At 26.7% G+C, this 18,526-nt stretch overlaps 1 protein-coding gene across 1 annotated transcript; it reads left to right on the top strand.

Annotated features, from left to right (window-relative positions):
* Positions 1-7,212: 7,212 nt before the first annotated feature.
* Positions 7,213-17,435, top strand: LOC113387947 (GTP-binding protein Di-Ras2-like). The gene is made up of 6 exons (XM_026625327.1): positions 7,213-7,429; positions 10,119-10,256; positions 11,907-12,074; positions 13,624-13,733; positions 14,759-14,916; positions 17,209-17,435. The coding sequence occupies exons 1-6, from the start codon at positions 7,373-7,375 to the stop codon at positions 17,433-17,435; spliced, it is 858 nt and encodes a 285-aa protein (XP_026481112.1). The 5' UTR covers positions 7,213-7,372.
* Positions 17,436-18,526: the final 1,091 nt, after the last annotated feature.

Genomic DNA, 18,526 nt, shown 5'->3' on the forward strand with positions numbered 1-18,526 from the left:
GTAGGATCATTAACAGCGATATCGTAAGTTTTATCTGAGAGTAAATTCCAAACTTTATCTAGATAATCTTTTTTGTTTAATACAACGGTTACGTTTCCTTTATCGGCTCTAGTAACAATGATATCTGGATTACTTTTCAAAAAAAGTGCATTTTTTCAGATCTTTTTAAGTTAATAATAGATTGGTTTATCACAGTGTAAGAGTATAGTGTATTTTTGTATAATTAATTTCTTGTAAGTATTTATATATCAGTTCTATAACTGTATATTATTTTCCTCCTACATTATATAAAATCATTTAGTTTTTCTACTGAATGACGGTCTCTCTCTATCTATATTATATATATATATATATATATATATATATATATATATATATATATATATGTGTATATACTAGCTGGCCCGGCACACGTTGTTTTGCTAAGTGAGGTATTTCTAAACAATTTCTATAGAATAAAAAAAGGAATACTTTATTTTAGGAGTGTAGGGAAGTGTTGTTTGATTGCTACAGACAATGAGGTGTTATGAACACAATAAACCCCTAAGTCTACTTGTATAATAATGAATTATATAATTCATATTTATAAATTTATTCTTATAAATTTACATTTATTTGGTGTAAAGAATACTAAGAATTTCAACTGGAATTTCAGAGAGCTGATAAAAGACACTTTCTTCAAAGTAGTTTGCTATTTTTTTTTTTTAAAAAAACGCTATTTTCTACAGGAAATTCAACGCTTGTTAATTAAAAGCAAACATAGAAATGCTATGTGAATTTATACGATTTTTTTGTTAATGGCGAAGTAAATTTATGGTCGTAGAATTCATTTCACTTGAAAATAATTAATTTAAAATAAATGTAGTTTTAACTAGTGGTGTATGGCTTTGTGCCTGAAGACAAATTGCTGGAACTTTCCGTATCAAAAATTAAATTAAAAAGAATTAAATTTTTTTATACTATGAAAAACATTGATATTTGAATTTTTTTAAGAAAAAATGAATTTTTTGAAAAAAATACTTTTTTAAAGAAATATACATGTATATATTTTATATCTTGAAATATTTTGGAAATTTTGAACTTCTTACACACACACACACACATACATCCATTTTTTTCTAAGGTGTGCCAAAATGTTCAGATATCTTTGAAACGTGAAGATATTCAAAAATTTTCATTATTGATTTTTTTGCGATTACCATAACTTACCCTACGGGGATTTAAAAATCAATACAGATTTTGAGTAAGTAAATCGAAGTTTTTCTTGTAAATCTAATTACTCAGAATTAATTGAAATTAGTGCCAAATTTAGTAAAACATGTATCATTTTTTGCTTATTACAAAAAATGCTGAATTTGTTACAAAAACTAGAGAAATAATTTCAACAAAAAACTACTGTTTTTTATTTAAAAAAAAAATCTAACAAAAATGTGTCAGATCCATAGACCTTATATTACATGAACTGATAGTCAAGCGTTAAATAATTGCTCAAACATAGAAGGGTATGTGACGTCATACGTCGGAGCGAACTTTGCCGACGATAATCGCGGACTCTACTGATTGAATAAATGTTATATGCTACATGTTTTATTTTAATAATATAATGGCAATTGTGATTTCTGATAATTTTGTAAGAAATGACATTAATAATCAATATAAAATCGAATCCAAATGTTAAAATTGCTTTATATATCATAAGGCCTATGTTAGGCACGTGACATACGACATATGAACATACTTAATTAACCGGGAGAGTCCGCGATTGTCGTCGGCAATGTTCGCTCAGACATGTGACGTTACAGTCCTCTTCTATGTTTAAGCACTTTATACAACGGAAAACATATGAGGACTAACTAGCCATGTAGTGTAATGTTTATGGTTAGATTTGTAGATTTTTAATCTCATCTGTTATTGTGTCAGAAAGTCTACAAATTTATTAATGTATGAAAAACCCTCATCATATAAATTTATTTTGGTGATTACTATGTCGACCTTCCATCAAAATTAATTTAGAACACTTTTACTTTTCCCAACAAGGTTTGCTAATCGCCTCATTTAATTTCATAGATTTTTGTAGACGAAACATATTAAATAAATGTATATATATACATATATATATATATATATATATATTATATATATATATATATATACATATATATATATATATATATATATATGTAAAGACTGAAAACTCCAAAATATATGTAGGTTAAACTGACCAGATATTCCAACTGATTAGAACATCAATCCAAATATCACTATTCAGACAATGATTATATAATTTAGCTAAAAATGGATACTAAATATAAAAATTAGAATTATATTTAGATATTCTTCATTCGATTTTTTTTAACTTCTCGCAGGGTAAGTTATTGTAATCGTCCAAAAATCGAAAATGAAAATTAATGCATATCTTCACGTTTTGAAGGTTTCTGAACATTTTGGCATACCTCAGAAGAAATGGATGTTTGTATATATATGGATACAATTTTTTGTTCACGTTTTGGGGCGCACGGATTAATCGATTTGAATGATTCAAAAAACATTCGATCCTTATTGATAGGGAGATGTGCTGATTAGATTTTGGCAAAGGCAGGTCCAACCGTTACGGAGATACGGAGCAAAGTGTGCAGAAAATTGAAATCGAGTTTTTAAGAGAAGGGAGCATTCGATTTGAATTATTCGAAAAACATTCAATTAATAAAATGATGGGAAGAAGTGGAGATTAGTTTTTGGCTGATTAATATTTATAATAATCTATTTGAGTTACGGCACGGAAAGTTCCAGAAATTTGCCTTAATGCACGATGCCATACACCACTAGTTTTAATTTTACATAATACAAATTATTGAGGAATAGAATTGCATCTTCTGGTGACCTACTAGAAATTCGTGAATTATTTAATTTATATAAGGGCGCAGTTTTAAACATAACAACTTAATTATTTATGGATTTAACAAGGATAATTTATAATATAGAATAATAATTAAAAAAATTGAAAAATATATTTTCATAAATGTATGTATCAATTACAACAACATAATTTGTTTTTCCTCAAATAGGTAAAAAATTGTGAATAAATTTGTGAATTTCAGTCAATTTTACCATGAAACAAAATTAATTTCCATATTATAAAATAGCAAAATGTAGTTTTACTCATAGACATTAAACTACATGGCTGTTATTCCTCATATATTTTCCGTTGTATCAAGTGCTCAAACATAGAAGGGTATGTGATGTCACATGTCTGAGCGAATATTGCCGACGACAATCGCGGATTCTCCCGATCGATTCAATGATACATGTCGTATGTTACGTGCCTAACATAGACATTATAATATATAAACCAATTTTAACAGGTGGATTCGATTTCATGTACATTAATAATATTATGAATATCATTTCGTACAAAATTATCAGTCCACACAATTGTCATTATATTATTGAAATAAAACTATCACAGATAATATTTGACTCAAATTAACTATTATGATAAATATTATTGAATATTATCAATATCATTTCTTACAAAATTATCAGTCTACACAATTTCCATTATATTATCAAAATAAAACATATGACATATAACATTTATTCAATCGGGAGAATTCCACGATTGTCGTCGGCAATGTTCGCTCAGACATGTGACGTCACATACCCTTCAATAATTTAGCAATTATTTTGAGTTCGACTAGCAGTCCATGTAATATAAGGTCTATGAGTTTACTACATATGGAATTAAATTTCAATGTAACTTTTGCAAAATGAAGCATCCTATGACTTTTGCCATATGTGTGGAAATATAAAGTGAAGTAATTTACTGAATTTGTATTCCTAGAACATGCTCGTGGCGTAAATAGTTCATCAACTGTGTTGCTTTCATAAATTTAAAGATATATATATATATATATATATATATATATATATATAATACAGTTGTTCTTGGGCGTCCATCTATTACTTGAAAATATTTTATTGGAGTAGAATATTTTATTGTCAAACGTTTCGGGTCCTGTTTTTACCCATCTTCATTGCAAAAATAATTTGACAAAAAAAAACAAAAAAAAAAACACGGAAAATATAATGCACTTACTATACAATTTCCAACGCACGAATTTTAAATACTATATAAACTAAAATAAATATTAAATTAACATAAAATAAAGGAAAAGGTTTTAAAAAAAACTCTTCTCGTCGAGACATGTTATATACGAGGTCTGTTCAAAAAGTACCCGGAATTTTCGTTTTTTCAAAAAAATATTTATTTATTCGTCTACATTAATGTGGTCCCCTTCAAAGTAGTCCCCCCCAGATATAATACACTTATGCCAGCGTTTTTTCCAATTTTCGAAGCACCCTTGATATTCACTTTTTGATATGTCCTTGAGCACTCTCGGCGATTCGGCCTTTATTTCTTCAATCGAGGAAAACCGCCGTCCTTTCATGGGTCTCTTCAACTTTGGGAATAGGAAAAAGTCACACGGAGCCATATCTGGTGAATTTTTGCACTTTGCAACACTTTATTTCATTTTTTACGCAAAATTTAATACAAATTCTTTGACTTTTCAATTCTTCCATTGTAAAAATCGCCGAGCTCAGAAAAACACGTCGAACCTTAGCGACTACCACAGACAAAGTAAACAGTGAATATAGCTGAAAATTTCATCATACTTTAGGGGCATGTATACCAACACAATAAAAAAAAAATTTTGACAATCAGACACTCCAGACCCGCGAAATTTAAAAATTCCGGGTACTTTTTGAACACACCTCGTATTTGGGAAAATTTTAATAGTCATTTAATTTTTGACTATTAAGTAAGTTAATTATTTATTATGAAGACACTAAAACCAGAACAAAATTTATTTCTTATGTTAAAGTTGTTCATATATTTTTATATTAAATTTGAATAAAATTTAATAAAAAATTATATGATACAACTATATGTAATAAAAAACTATATAAAACAGCAAAAAAAATTTTTGTTGCATTTTTTATACCAAGTCATTTTTGTTAATAGCTATTAAAAATTATAAAATTAATGAATAATTGAAATTGCAACTTCCTTTTAACTAGTGGTGTATGCCATCGTGCCTTAAGGCAAATTGCTGGAACTTCCCATACCGTAATGAAATATTCGAGAAATTTTAAACGTTTTCAAATATATTATTACAAAAATGCTGTAACTTTCATTATTTTTGCTATCTTGTCATGTCTGAGCAATTCAAATGTAAATTATAAATCAATTTATCTCCAGAACATTAACAATCGTCATTTCATTTCGAATTCAATTTCAAAAAAAAAAAAAAATAGTTTTATTTACACAAAATTGAAAAAGTGCTCCCGAATAGTCACAGCATTTGCAAATAATTCTGTGCGACATTTTTACTTATACTGTGCTTAGCTTGGCGGCTTTTTCACATTTTTCAATAGTTTTATCAAAAAATTGGAAAAGTGCTCCAGTACATAAACAGTCTAAACGCACTTGGGTAAACATTTGTACCAGAGTGGCGCTTAGACTGTGCTTAGCCTGGGTGATTTTTTGAATTTTCAATCCAAAATTACAAAAATATTTTATTGAAATTAAAAAAAGATGTAACAACTTTTTATCCCCAAAAACAATAGTTTTGTCAAGACAACCAAAAAGTTTTTTGAATCATTCAAATCGGGTGCTCCGTTCTCTCAAAAACTGCCATTTTTGCACATTATCGTATGACGTATCTCCGAAATGGCTGGGCCTGCTTTTGCCAAAAACTAACCACCAGTTTTTTTCAATCATTACGAATTGACTGTTTTTTGAATCATTCAAATCGGATGCTTCGTTCTCTCAAAAACTCTATTTGTATTTTCTTCACTCTTTGCTCCGTATTTCCGTAACGGCTAGACCTGCCTTTGCCAAAAACTAATCAGCACATCTTCCTATCAATAGGAATCGAGTGTTTTTTGAATCATTCTAATCGGTTGATTTGTGCGCCCGAAATCTTCGAAAATTGTATCCACAGTTACACCGACACACTTACCCATTTTTCTAAGGTTCAGAAACTTCTAAAACGTGAAGATATGCAAAAATTTTCATTTTCGATTTTTTTGCAATTACTATATAATACCTTACAATACGTTGAAAATAATTCAATTTATTACAATTTTAGAATGAATTTTAATTTATAATTTTAATTTTGAAGTGAAGTATTTGAAATTATACAACTTCATATTCAAAAATTGATACTATTAAATTATTTAGTAATTATTTTTTGAGAATAAATTTTATATTTTTTTCAAAAATCCTGTTTTATGTGTAATTAAATATTTTAAACAATTTAACTACATGTGTGAAACTGGTGTCATCAAATTTAATTTTGATAAAAAATAAATTGAAAAATTATACTCGATTTATTTTTGTAAATTTTCTTTCATACATTTTTGAATAATTTTACTACATTTTTAAATTAAATTTTTTTAGAGTCGTTATTAATAAAAATAATTGATAATTGGCAAACAATATAATTTTTGTATTAATAGTTGAAACACAATTTTAGTAAAAATATTTTAAATTATATTTTAGCAAGCTAAAATATATACAACTTTTCTTTTACAAAGTTTTATCCTAGAGTTCATCTTGATTAAGTAGTTTTCTCAGAACTTCCAGGACACTCTTTTAAAATTAATGACTAAAATCCTATCCAATTTATCCTGCGAAATTTTATAATGCAATCTTGCATTATTAATGAATCGAAATGCATTTTAAAACTTGCTACTGAGAAAACTTATATGAAAAATAATTTATGTATAACAAATGATATAAGAACATGATTGACATATAAAAATAAATGATACAAAAAAAATAATATAAAAGGTGTGAAAATGAATAATAATATAGAGATATTATATATGTAAATCTGATATTAGGACATGACATGAATAAAAAATTAAAATATATATATATATATATATATATATATATATATATCAATAAAAATTTATGAGCAAAGCTAATTCTGAAATGTGCATAGACCAAAGTAAAATTGCTACCTGTTTTATTAATTTTAAATAATATATTTTCCAATTATACAATTTATTAACTCTAATATTTTATTTCAGATAATGACTACAAAATTGCAGTTTCTTAAGAAGAAATATTTTCTATACTAAAAATAGAACAAATAAAATAAAATCAAGAGACTTGAAATGAAGAAAATTCCTGGAGCAACTTGGAGATAACAATTTATGTTCATTTATATCTGAACATTAGAGTTTTAAGATGAAAAATTGTGAAATTTATTTCAAAAGTGTAATTTTAAACATTTTATTATGTGTTGCAAGTGTTTTTGATTTTATTGAATATTTGCAAGTTGTGTAAAACAACATTTTTATGTGTGATGTTGTGAAAATACCTGAAAATATGGCTGACATTGAAAGGATAAGACTGGTGAGTAAAATGACAAAAATGTTAATAATTAAAAATTTTGGGAGAATACTTATTGATTTTAGTATTTATTATTAATATATAGGTATCAAAGTATATTTCACCAGATTTACAACATTCTAGTATAAACAGTGCATTTTTGAAAAATTATCTAACAGTAAGTTGCATTTTTGTTACTTAAACGTTTACATGTACTTTTTTTTAAATTGTCGTTAATAATTCAAAATTTTGAAAAAAAACTTATAGATTTTATCACAAATTATGAAAATGTGGATTTCAAAGTATGTTATGTTAATTTTACAAAATTTTACTACTCAGAGTGCATTTTTGAAAATTAATTGAATAACAAGTTGATTTTTAGTACTCGTTAACTAAACGTGTACTTTGTTCAGATTTGTGTTAATAATTTAAAAGTTTCCAAAGAAACTGATGGATTTTTGCAATAAATATAAAAATATGTATATCAACGTATACTATACCTAATTTACAACATTCTATGGGCAATAGTGCAATTTTAAAAAATAGTCTAACTATAAACGGTATTTTTAGTACTTGTAAACGTTTACGTGTACTTCGCTCGGTTTTGTGTTAATAATTCAAAATTTTTAGAAGAAAACTTATAGATTTTAGTATTTGCAATAAAAATATGGATATCAAAGTATACTATACTTGATTTACAACATTCTAGTTGTAACAGTGCATTTTTGAAAATTCGTCAAACACCAAACTGTATTTTTAGTACTTATGGAATTTTACGTGTACTTTGTTCGGATTTGTATTAATAATTCAAAAATTTCGGAGAAAACTTATGGATTTTTGTATCAAAAATTAAAATATAGATATTGAAGTATAATATACTGGATTTTCAAGATTTTATGGGCAATAGTGTATTTTGAAAAATTAGTCAAACACCAAACTTTAATTTTTAGTACTTGTGAACCTTTTTTTTAATTTGTGTTAGTAATTCAAAAATTTTGGGAAAAATGTATGGATTTTAGTATTTTTAATTTAAATATACATATCGAAGTATGTTATACTTGATTAACAATATTCTAGTATCAACCGTAATATTTTAAAAATTAATTAATTTTTTAAGCATTTTAGCACTTGTAATTAGTCAAACATCAAACTTTATTTTAATTACACGTGAACCTATGTGTACTTTGTTCAAATTGTGGTTAATATTTTCAAAGTTTGTGAGAAACCTTATTGATTTTAGTATTTAAAATTAAAATATGTATATCATAGTATACTATACTCAATTTACAACATTCTGCTGTCAACAGTGTATTTTTAAAAATTAATCAAACAACAGAATGTATTTTTAGTACTTGTGCACGTTTACGTGTACTTTGTTCATATTGTGGTTAATAACTCAAAAGTTTGTTAAAAAACTTATAGATTTTTGTATTAAAAATCAAAATATGTATATCAAAGTATATTATTCTAAAATAACAACTCTCTAGTATCTACAATACATTTTAAAAAGAATTCAAACAAATCATATTTGACTACGAGCTCAAACAAAAACCATTTTAGTATATTATTTTATTCGTTAAATTATTTTATTTGTTTTACATTTTTGTTTATTTTTTATATGTTTAGCAAAAATATATTTTTCTCTAATAATGATGTATACAAGTATTATATTTCATTTGTTCAGAAAGAGGATTACTAGTTTTCCCTCGAGTTTCCCTCGAGTTTCCCTAGAAAGAAAATTGATCTCACGGGGATGTTCATTACTTGATATTTTGTAAACAAGATGCCTTTTCTTCGAGAATGTTTTGTAGAAATGCGAAATTAACAAGATATTCAGAATAAAACTATCTTGAGATTATTGTGAATGTACTGTCTTGTTTCAAATTAATTAATAGAAAATAATTTTGTAGTAAAATGTGATCCGCTTCTAGAATGTTAGAAACTTACTACATTATTATGAGAACTCTTGGGAATGTTTTTTTATTAGAAAACACGGTAAAGTTATTAAATTATTATAAAATCATGGGCTTGCTATAAATTATAATAAATAATATTTGACTATGCTAATCACATTATATTTTGATCCCAAATTAATATATTTATCACTTCCCTATTGAATTAATTAATACAAAATATGAAAGTTTAATTAAACCTGGAGTGACCTTTTTGGAAAGTTTCATTTGCCCATCGATATATTAATTTCTAATGATGTTTTTTCATAATACTATACAGAAGAAAATATTTATTAATATTAGGTATATATATTTAGTTAATTTTCGATAATTAGAAAGTAAAAACCTTGAAATTGTCTATAAATTTGCCGTGCGATCAGGCGTATTTTACATATATACAAAGCAAGGAAGATGCATTATCGAACATTCCCCTTACCTTGTTTATATGTAAAATATGCCTGATCGCACAGCAAATAGAAAGACATTTTTACTATTTTCACTATTAATAAAGATGCATAAGATAGCGTTGCCATGACGATGAAAAGAATTATAAAAAATAATTTATGACTATAGCTACAAACTTCTGTAATATTTTTAATACATTTGTATGTGTTACAATTTACTAGGGTGAAATATTTAAAGTAGAAGCATTTTATCTAATTTTTTCTAAAGACAAATGCTTCTACTATAAATGATTTGTCATGTTTGCATTTTTTTTATTTTCCTAGATATTTGTTCTAATTAATTTTCAAATTTTTCAGGTTATACTCGGTGGAGCAGGAGTGGGTAAAAGTTGCATCGTAAAAAGGTTTCTTATGAATACATACTCCGATAAATATCGGAGTACTGTGGAGGATCTTTATAATAGAGAATATGATCTTGGACAAGTCACTTTGAAGGTAAATATATAAAATTATACATTTAAATATTAGGGTGGTCCTTGATAATTACTAATTATCAATTACTGATCACTAATTTCGAATTTCTTTGCTCCCAGGGTCTCAAATGCTTCCAAATAGATGAAACAAAATTTTGTGAAAGTTTCAGCTCTTAGTATTAACTTTTAGATAGTCCGCAATTCAATTAATATTTAGTTTATTAATATTATCAAGTAAATTCTTGCGCCATCTCTTATAGCATTTATTAAATTGAATCATACGTCCTATTATCACTAATAATTTGAGTTTCAACACAAATCATCATTATCAGGATGTCAGTGAGTGGTCCTTAATATGGATATTTTTAAATTTCTTTGCTCCCAGGGTCTCAAATGCTTTCAAATTGATAAAAGAAATCTCAATGAAAGTTTTAGTTCCTAATATTAACTTTTAGATAGTCCGCAATTCAATTAAAGTTTTGTATATTTACTAATATTATCTAGTGTCACTAAGTAAATTCAGGCGTCATCTCTGATATCATTTGTAAACTCAAATAATGCGGCAATTTATATTTTATAATTTGAGTGTCAAAATCATCAAGATTAAAAATAAATAAAAACAAAAATGATAAAACTAAACTAAGTACCAAAAGTTGAAATGAATAGGGATATTCTTGACCATTAACAAATATAACATTTTTAAGCCTACACTCCAAAACAAACAAATATGTTTTTGTCAAAATTTTCAATCAAAAGTATATATATATATATATATATATATATATATATATATATTGTAGTTTAATATATATATTGTAGTTTAATATACATTTGATACACAAACTACACTGCTTTGTAACCTTGATCGGTGTCCACAATGCACCGCTATCAATAACATTAAATATAGGAGGGCAATATGTGCTCCTTCAATATCTCCTTTGTTAATAAAATAGCATATTATTATTTTACACAAATTTAGTGTTCAATCAATTTTACATCATAATTAATTTTTTCTGTTGTTTTTCCTGGTTTGATATGTATAATTTTCTCCTTTTTTATATATTCATATTTATCATCAACTTTGTATTTATGTAATATGTTTTTTAGATTACTGAATGATGACATACATCAAGTGTCGAAACGTTTAATGGAATAAATAATTTTGTTATTTAATCTTTTTTTAATTCGACGATTAGGCTGCAAAAACATTACAAATATGTATCAACGTCGATAAACTATCATATATATATATATATATATATATATATATATATATATATAACAAATGTATTTTGAGTGGATAATAGATATTAATTTGGAAATATGAACAAACAACACTCTTTTTGCACTAACTTATTAAATAATAATAATTTTCACAAACGTTTCGAGACTAGGTTTGTCTTATCATCAGTGTATTATAATTTAAAATTTAAAATATGGAAACCTAAATTAGCATTTTGTGTTATCCATTACAAGTCGCTCGATACACTGTCCTCTGCCACACCAATGGTCGTCGGTGTCCGCATTCTCTAACCACTACCAATTTTCCAATCAGTGCAAAAAAGAGTGTTGTTTGTTCATATTTCCAAATTAATATATATATATATATATATATACATATATATATATATATATATATATATATATATATACATATATATCCTTTATCTAGGTTGATATCCTGGACACAGCAGGAGACCAGCAATTTCCAGCAATGCGTCGACTGAGTATAGCAACTGCTCACGCCTTCATTCTAGTCTATGCGGCGACATCAGCTCCATCTTTTGCCTGCGTAAAGCAGTGTTTTGAAGAACTAAGAGAGCAGAGAGCCGACTATCAGGTAATAATAATAACATAATAATAAAAACATACCTGTTAGGCTATTCTCGGTTCGATGAGGTTACGTCATTTATCATCTTTTATCATTAAAACAAAAAAATTCCAATGATATCATAGATAGCCATTTGCAAACGCTAATATTATTAATATTATTATTATTATATTATCTTATTATTTATAATATTGTTTTTATTGTTATATTTATAATTTTTTGTCATTTAATGTTTATATTCCACTTTATTGTTTTTTTAGTATTATTTATATTATTCACAAATTTTATTTATTTTATTTATTAATTTTATTATTAACATTATTTGCTTTTATTTTATATTAAATCATTAATGAAAATACTATCCTTTATTTTGTACTCTATTTTATTTATATTTGTGTTATTATTTTTTTACGTTACTAGATGTTATATAATTTAGCAGTAATGGTAATTTAAAAAAAATATAACTTAAGTGTCGTTTGTGGCAACTTTTCGGGCATACTAGGAAGCACTGTAATATTGTCGGTACTGATTGAGTTGTAGTTTTAAATAAATAATGCGTGAAGAAGAATTGATATTATGTTGATATAGTAGCAAAAATGTATAAATATTACAGGTGCAATTTTTTGACAGTTTCCTGACTATATTCACATTAAGAAAACATGATTTGTGAAAATAAAATAGGTGCACCAAGAAATTCAACATACTTTTATTTGCAGAGCCGACTATTAGGTAATATAATAATGAAAACATACCTGATAGGCTATTCTTGGTTCGGCAATGTTACGACACTTATTTTCTTTTAAGTGTCATTTGTGGCAAATTTTTGGGCATACTAGGGGGCACTGTAAAACTGTAGGTACTGTTTGAGCTGGAGTTTTAAATAAATAATGACGAAAATGAACTAATATTATTTTGACATGTGGAGGTCAGTTTACAGACATGTGTAAATAACATGGGTCGAGCTTTTTGACAGTTTTGTGATTATAGACACATCAAGAAAACATGATTTATCAACATAAAATAAGTACACCGTGAATGCCAAATCTTCAGCGTATTCTTATTTGAATCATGTTAATATGCTACCGTAGTATGTCCAAAAATAGGAATATAAATGATCCCATAGCAAATTCTATTCGAATTATAAAAGATGTCACAAATCAGGGATATTTATTTAAAAAAGACAAATTTTAGGTGAGGGTAACATAAAACAAGTTTACGATAAAAGATATAACATATTGTAAAAAAATACAGTGTGATTTACTTATAATTTAATTACTTTATTTTATATCTATATGTATACAAAAATAATGTATCTTTTCTCTAAACCGTCCTTCAATCATTAAGCATTTTCTTGAAGAAGTGCAGATTTTTCGAAGGAAATTATTTTAAAACCGAATGTTATAAGGAGTTGCTAAAACTCTAAAACGGACCTATCTAATAAAATGTGTTATATATATATATATATATATATATATATATATAAATAAATAAATATATATATATATATATATATATATATATATATATATATATATATGATTTTTTATATATGTTTCAGGAAGTGCCAATAGTAATTGCTGGGAACAAATTAGATTTAGCTCCAACTCATAGAGAAGTCCGAATAGAAGATGTCAGTGAATGGGTATATTGCGAATTACCCAGGCTGAGGTATTTATATTCATATAAAATTTTATCTAAAAAAGAGTAAAACATACCCATATCAAATAATAAAAATAATAAAAATTTCATGAAAAAATATGTTTACTATATAATTAATAACTTGTAAGAACACGTAACAAATTCTAAAATATAATTGTTTGAAATTATTAATGATACATTTCTAAAATTCTAAAATGATATTTATGAACCGATTCAGCCGCATAACAGATCAATGTTATGGCAAGGCTATGTTATGAAGAGCTTTCCATACTTAATTTGACAAAAGCCACGCGGTTGCCGTGCAGTCAGGCGTATTTCTCAAGTTGTCAGATAGAAAACTTCACCTAGAAACCGCACAAATGTCAAACAAACGATGTTAGGTAACAGTGTGTTTCTGATTCTGCTTCATAACATACGAGTGACGTTGCAGTTTATGTGTAAAACGCCTGAATGCACAGGAAATACACGACAAAAATATAATTATTTTACTTATTGATAAAAAGACTAGAAAATTTTCAGACAAGAAATTAAAAACATTGAATTTTTTTTCCTTCTAGATCTAAATGCTATGATTCTATAAAGAGGCTCAAAACTAAAAAAAATCTTTGATACATTTTTAACTAAATTATCTAATAAAATTCAAATGTTCTAAAATTCTATTAAAGTACCATTGTCTATGTAAATATTTTTTTGTTATCGTGGCTATTAACGTGTTAAAGTACCATTTAAGAAATTTATATTAACAAGAAATATCATGCAATAATTTTGTTTGATAAGAATAGTTAAAGGTCAAGAAATTAAAAAAATACTTTTAAAAATATTATATAAATTCAATAGAAAATTATTGCAAAGGTGCCCCAAAAAGTACTAAAACTAAAGGTCCTTTTTATATTTGTTTAAAAAATTTGAAGCTTAATTACTAGAAGTTGACAGTATTCAGTACAATTCAGTAGCATAATGTATTACTAACTGACCATTCATCCCCTGCATTTGATTTATTCTATTTACCCAACATAATTACAAACCCTTTTCAGGGCGAAAGTGCTCGAGTGTTCTGCAAAGGACGATTACAATATCAAGGAGATCTTCAGGACATTACTTACACTGAGTAGAATCCTTCCAAAGGGCGACGAGGACTCTAGTACTGGGCTGAAGAGGCGATCGAGTGCCTACGTCAGTGCCACGTCTAAAGGTAAAGGATAAAAGATTTTCCGGATTCACCGGAAAAAATAATCCGGTGGAGCGATTATTTTTTTATTTTCCATAAAATATTTTTGTAATTTTGGATTAAAAATTAAAAAAATCACCCAGGCTAAGCACAGTCTAAGCTCCACTCTGGTACAAATGTTTACCCAAGTGCGTTTAGACTGTTTATGTACTGGAGCACTTTTCCAATTTTGTGAGAAAACTATTGAAAAATGTGAAAATGTCGCCAAGCTAAGCACAGTATAAATGAAAATGTCGCACGGAATTATTTGCAAATGCGTTTAGACTGTGACTATACGGGAGCACTTTTTCAATTTTGTGCAAATTAGGCAACTATTTTTTTTTAAATTGAATTCGAAATGAAATGACGATTGTTATTAGATGATAGGAGATAAATTGATTTATGATTTACATTTGATTTGCTCAGATATAACAAGATGGCAAAAATAATGAAAGCTACAGTATTTATAATAATATATTTGAAAACGTTTAAAATTTCTCGAATATTTCATTACGGTACGGGATGTTCCAGCACTTTGTCCTACTACGCCACTAGTTTTGTTATATAACCGATTCATTTATTTTTATTTCTTTCATTTTGATTATGTTGTCATATTTTTGCAATGTTTATTCTTCCATAATTTTATGTAAATCTGAGAATAGGTAACAATCTATTTTTTATACCCCTAAGTGATAAGGATTGTTCACTCTTAAATATTTTTTTGGAAATTTTAGACTAATTTTTAGTTTTTATTTTTTTATAATGTGGCTTTAAAAAATACATACAACCCTTAATTTTTACTTTTATATCACCAACCCCTATTTTTTATAGCCGTTTTAGCAATTCAATCATTTTTTATCCCCTTGAATATTTTTGACATAATTTTTGTTCAGATTATAGAGCTTGAAGAAAGAGCTTAAATTTTACTTTAAAATACAGTTTATAATTTTCAAGGGTTGTTCAATTGTAATACTTTTTTTTTTAATTATGTGGTCAACTTTGTTTTATTTTGAACTTTGTGAATGCGGAATTGACAAAATATAAACAACTCTGTTTACTTCAAAATAGTATTTATTTTTATCAAGGGTTGTCCATCCCTAATTTTTTTTTTAATTTTTTCATTTTTCTTTATTTTTTTAGTGTGGTATTGAAAAATACTTGGAACTTCTTTTACTTTAAAAAAACGTTTATTTTTTTAATATTTTTTAAATTTTGGAATATCAGTTATTTTCGTACTAAACATTTTATACTAGAAATATTTTTTATGGCAAAACAGCATTTGTCAGGCCTGCTAGTATATATATATATATATATATATATATATATATATATATATATTATATAAAATTCTTTTGTAATGATAAACGAAAGAATACTCCTAAACGATTATTCGGATTTCGATAAATCTTTCTGAAGTTTGTTAAGAAATTTTTTTTAGGATTGTTTTAATTATAAAAATGTAGTTCGATGGGAAAAATTTGACATTGAATATATTTGAGTTGTTCGGCATTAAAAACAAATGAAGACTGTAATCTGCCAAATATTTAAATTCACTTATAAGCTAAGACAATATTAAAATATAATATATTCATGACTATGAATAAGAAAAATGTAATTTCTACATTATTATTACCGAAAAGCAGCTGAGATGTGCCAGAAATTAAAATAATATAAAATACAGTATATGGTTTGGCAGATGAACAGTTTGCGCACGCGTCTGACGTACACTATGTAATCCAGTTTCACAGATTATTATTTTTTAACTAATCCAGTCGTATTTTGCCTTACTTTACTAAATCACAATACAAAAAAAAAATTACTTATAAAAAATTATTTAAAATTGGGTCTAAATTTTTTTTACTGTGCTCCAATTTGCATGAAATTTTGGAATTAGGTTCATGTTACTCTTAAGTTTAAAAGTGAAAATAATTTAGACTTTTTTGCCACTTTCTGGGGGGATAACATCCTTTCTTAGTGGTGTATTTTCATGTTTTTCAAAATATCGTCGGAATTCTATGAAAGAACTGCGATCAGGCGAACTTATTATAAGAAAAAAATATTTCATTTTTTTTTTAAAAAAGCAAATACTTGTCAAGGTACTGGCTACTGAAAATTTGTTTCTTTTCGGCGTTTTTCATCGTTTTTTTGCCAATATCTCTTAAAATATACATTTTAACGAAAGTCATGCTACAGTACAACGTCTGCCGGGTCTATATATATATATATATATATATATATATATATATATATACATATATATCAATTATCTTTTACCAGGTAAATCCCGAGCCTCCTCCGGCAGTCCGGCGTCTCTGACGTCGACAGCCGGAGCTTTGCCCGAAGGCACAGCCACGACGACCACCGGAGTTTCCTCCGGAGGTACGGAACCCCCGAATTCCAACAGACCAAAACAACGTTCCAGAAGTCTCATCAGAAGATCTTCGAGGAAAACTAAACAACAAATTAGGGATGCACCAGGGAGCGAAGATTGCAATGTGCAATGATCGGGAAAAATAATAATTTTATAAATACAGATCGTAGTAATAATAAATTTAAGTATTTAAGTACTTAAGAATAAATATTTAATAAAAATAAAGGAGGCAATTTTGTCTCGTAACATAGCGTTGTCATGGCAACTGGGAGAATGTCTTTCCATTTGCCGTGCGATCAGGCGTATTTTACATATAAACAAGCAAGGAAGAATGTTAGGATAACTGCATGGTAATAAAAAATGCTTCCTTTAAAATTCCTCAGTTTATTTTAGATGTTACTTGTTTCACGGTTCAGCAAAAAGAGAGCTATTTTACATAGTTTTAACATAAACATAAATATAAGATGGCGAATATATTAGGTTGTCAAATATCTCCCTTCCGCTTTTTTGCTCTGGGTTTATAATACAAAAAGGCGGAAGGGAGATATTTGACAATTAATTATCGTAGGAGAACACTATTGCCAACATCACTAATAGTAATGGCGGGACATTTGAATTACAATATAAAACATTACACAAAAATAAGTCAAATAATTATGTCCACTGCACTATCTTTTTTTTAATTGCATTATATGTTACAGCTGCTGAATATTTTAACATCTAGTAACAATTATGAACAATGACATAAATTTTCATAAAAAAGAGGACAAAGGATAGTATTTTCATTGAAATGATATCCGTAGTATGATTTAATATAAAAAATAAAAGCAAAAATTAATAAATAAAATAAATAAAATTTCTGATTAATAAAAATTATACTAGAAAAGCACTATCTGGAATTCTGTTATCGTAATATTCTTCCTTGCTTGTTTATATGTAAAATACGCCTGATCACACATCGAATAGACAGACATTTTCACAGTTTTACTAAGAAGCATAAGATAGCAAAAAATGAAAAATAAATTATCAGAAACTATCTTAAGACAAAAGAAAATTATTCTCCAACTCTGAATGCAATTTGACTTTCTCAAAATTGTCAAAATAAAAACATATTTGATTTTGTTGCTGATGGAGTTTGAAAATTTATTTTCATAACTCTCAAATAATTATTAAAATGCAAATATTATATATATATATATATATATAATATAATATATATATATA

This window comes from Ctenocephalides felis, unplaced genomic scaffold, assembly GCF_003426905.1.
Source record: "Ctenocephalides felis isolate EL2017-DRISC unplaced genomic scaffold, ASM342690v1 CF-g0.4_SCAFFOLD_03572, whole genome shotgun sequence".
Classification (NCBI taxonomy): Eukaryota; Metazoa; Arthropoda; class Insecta; order Siphonaptera; family Pulicidae; genus Ctenocephalides; species Ctenocephalides felis.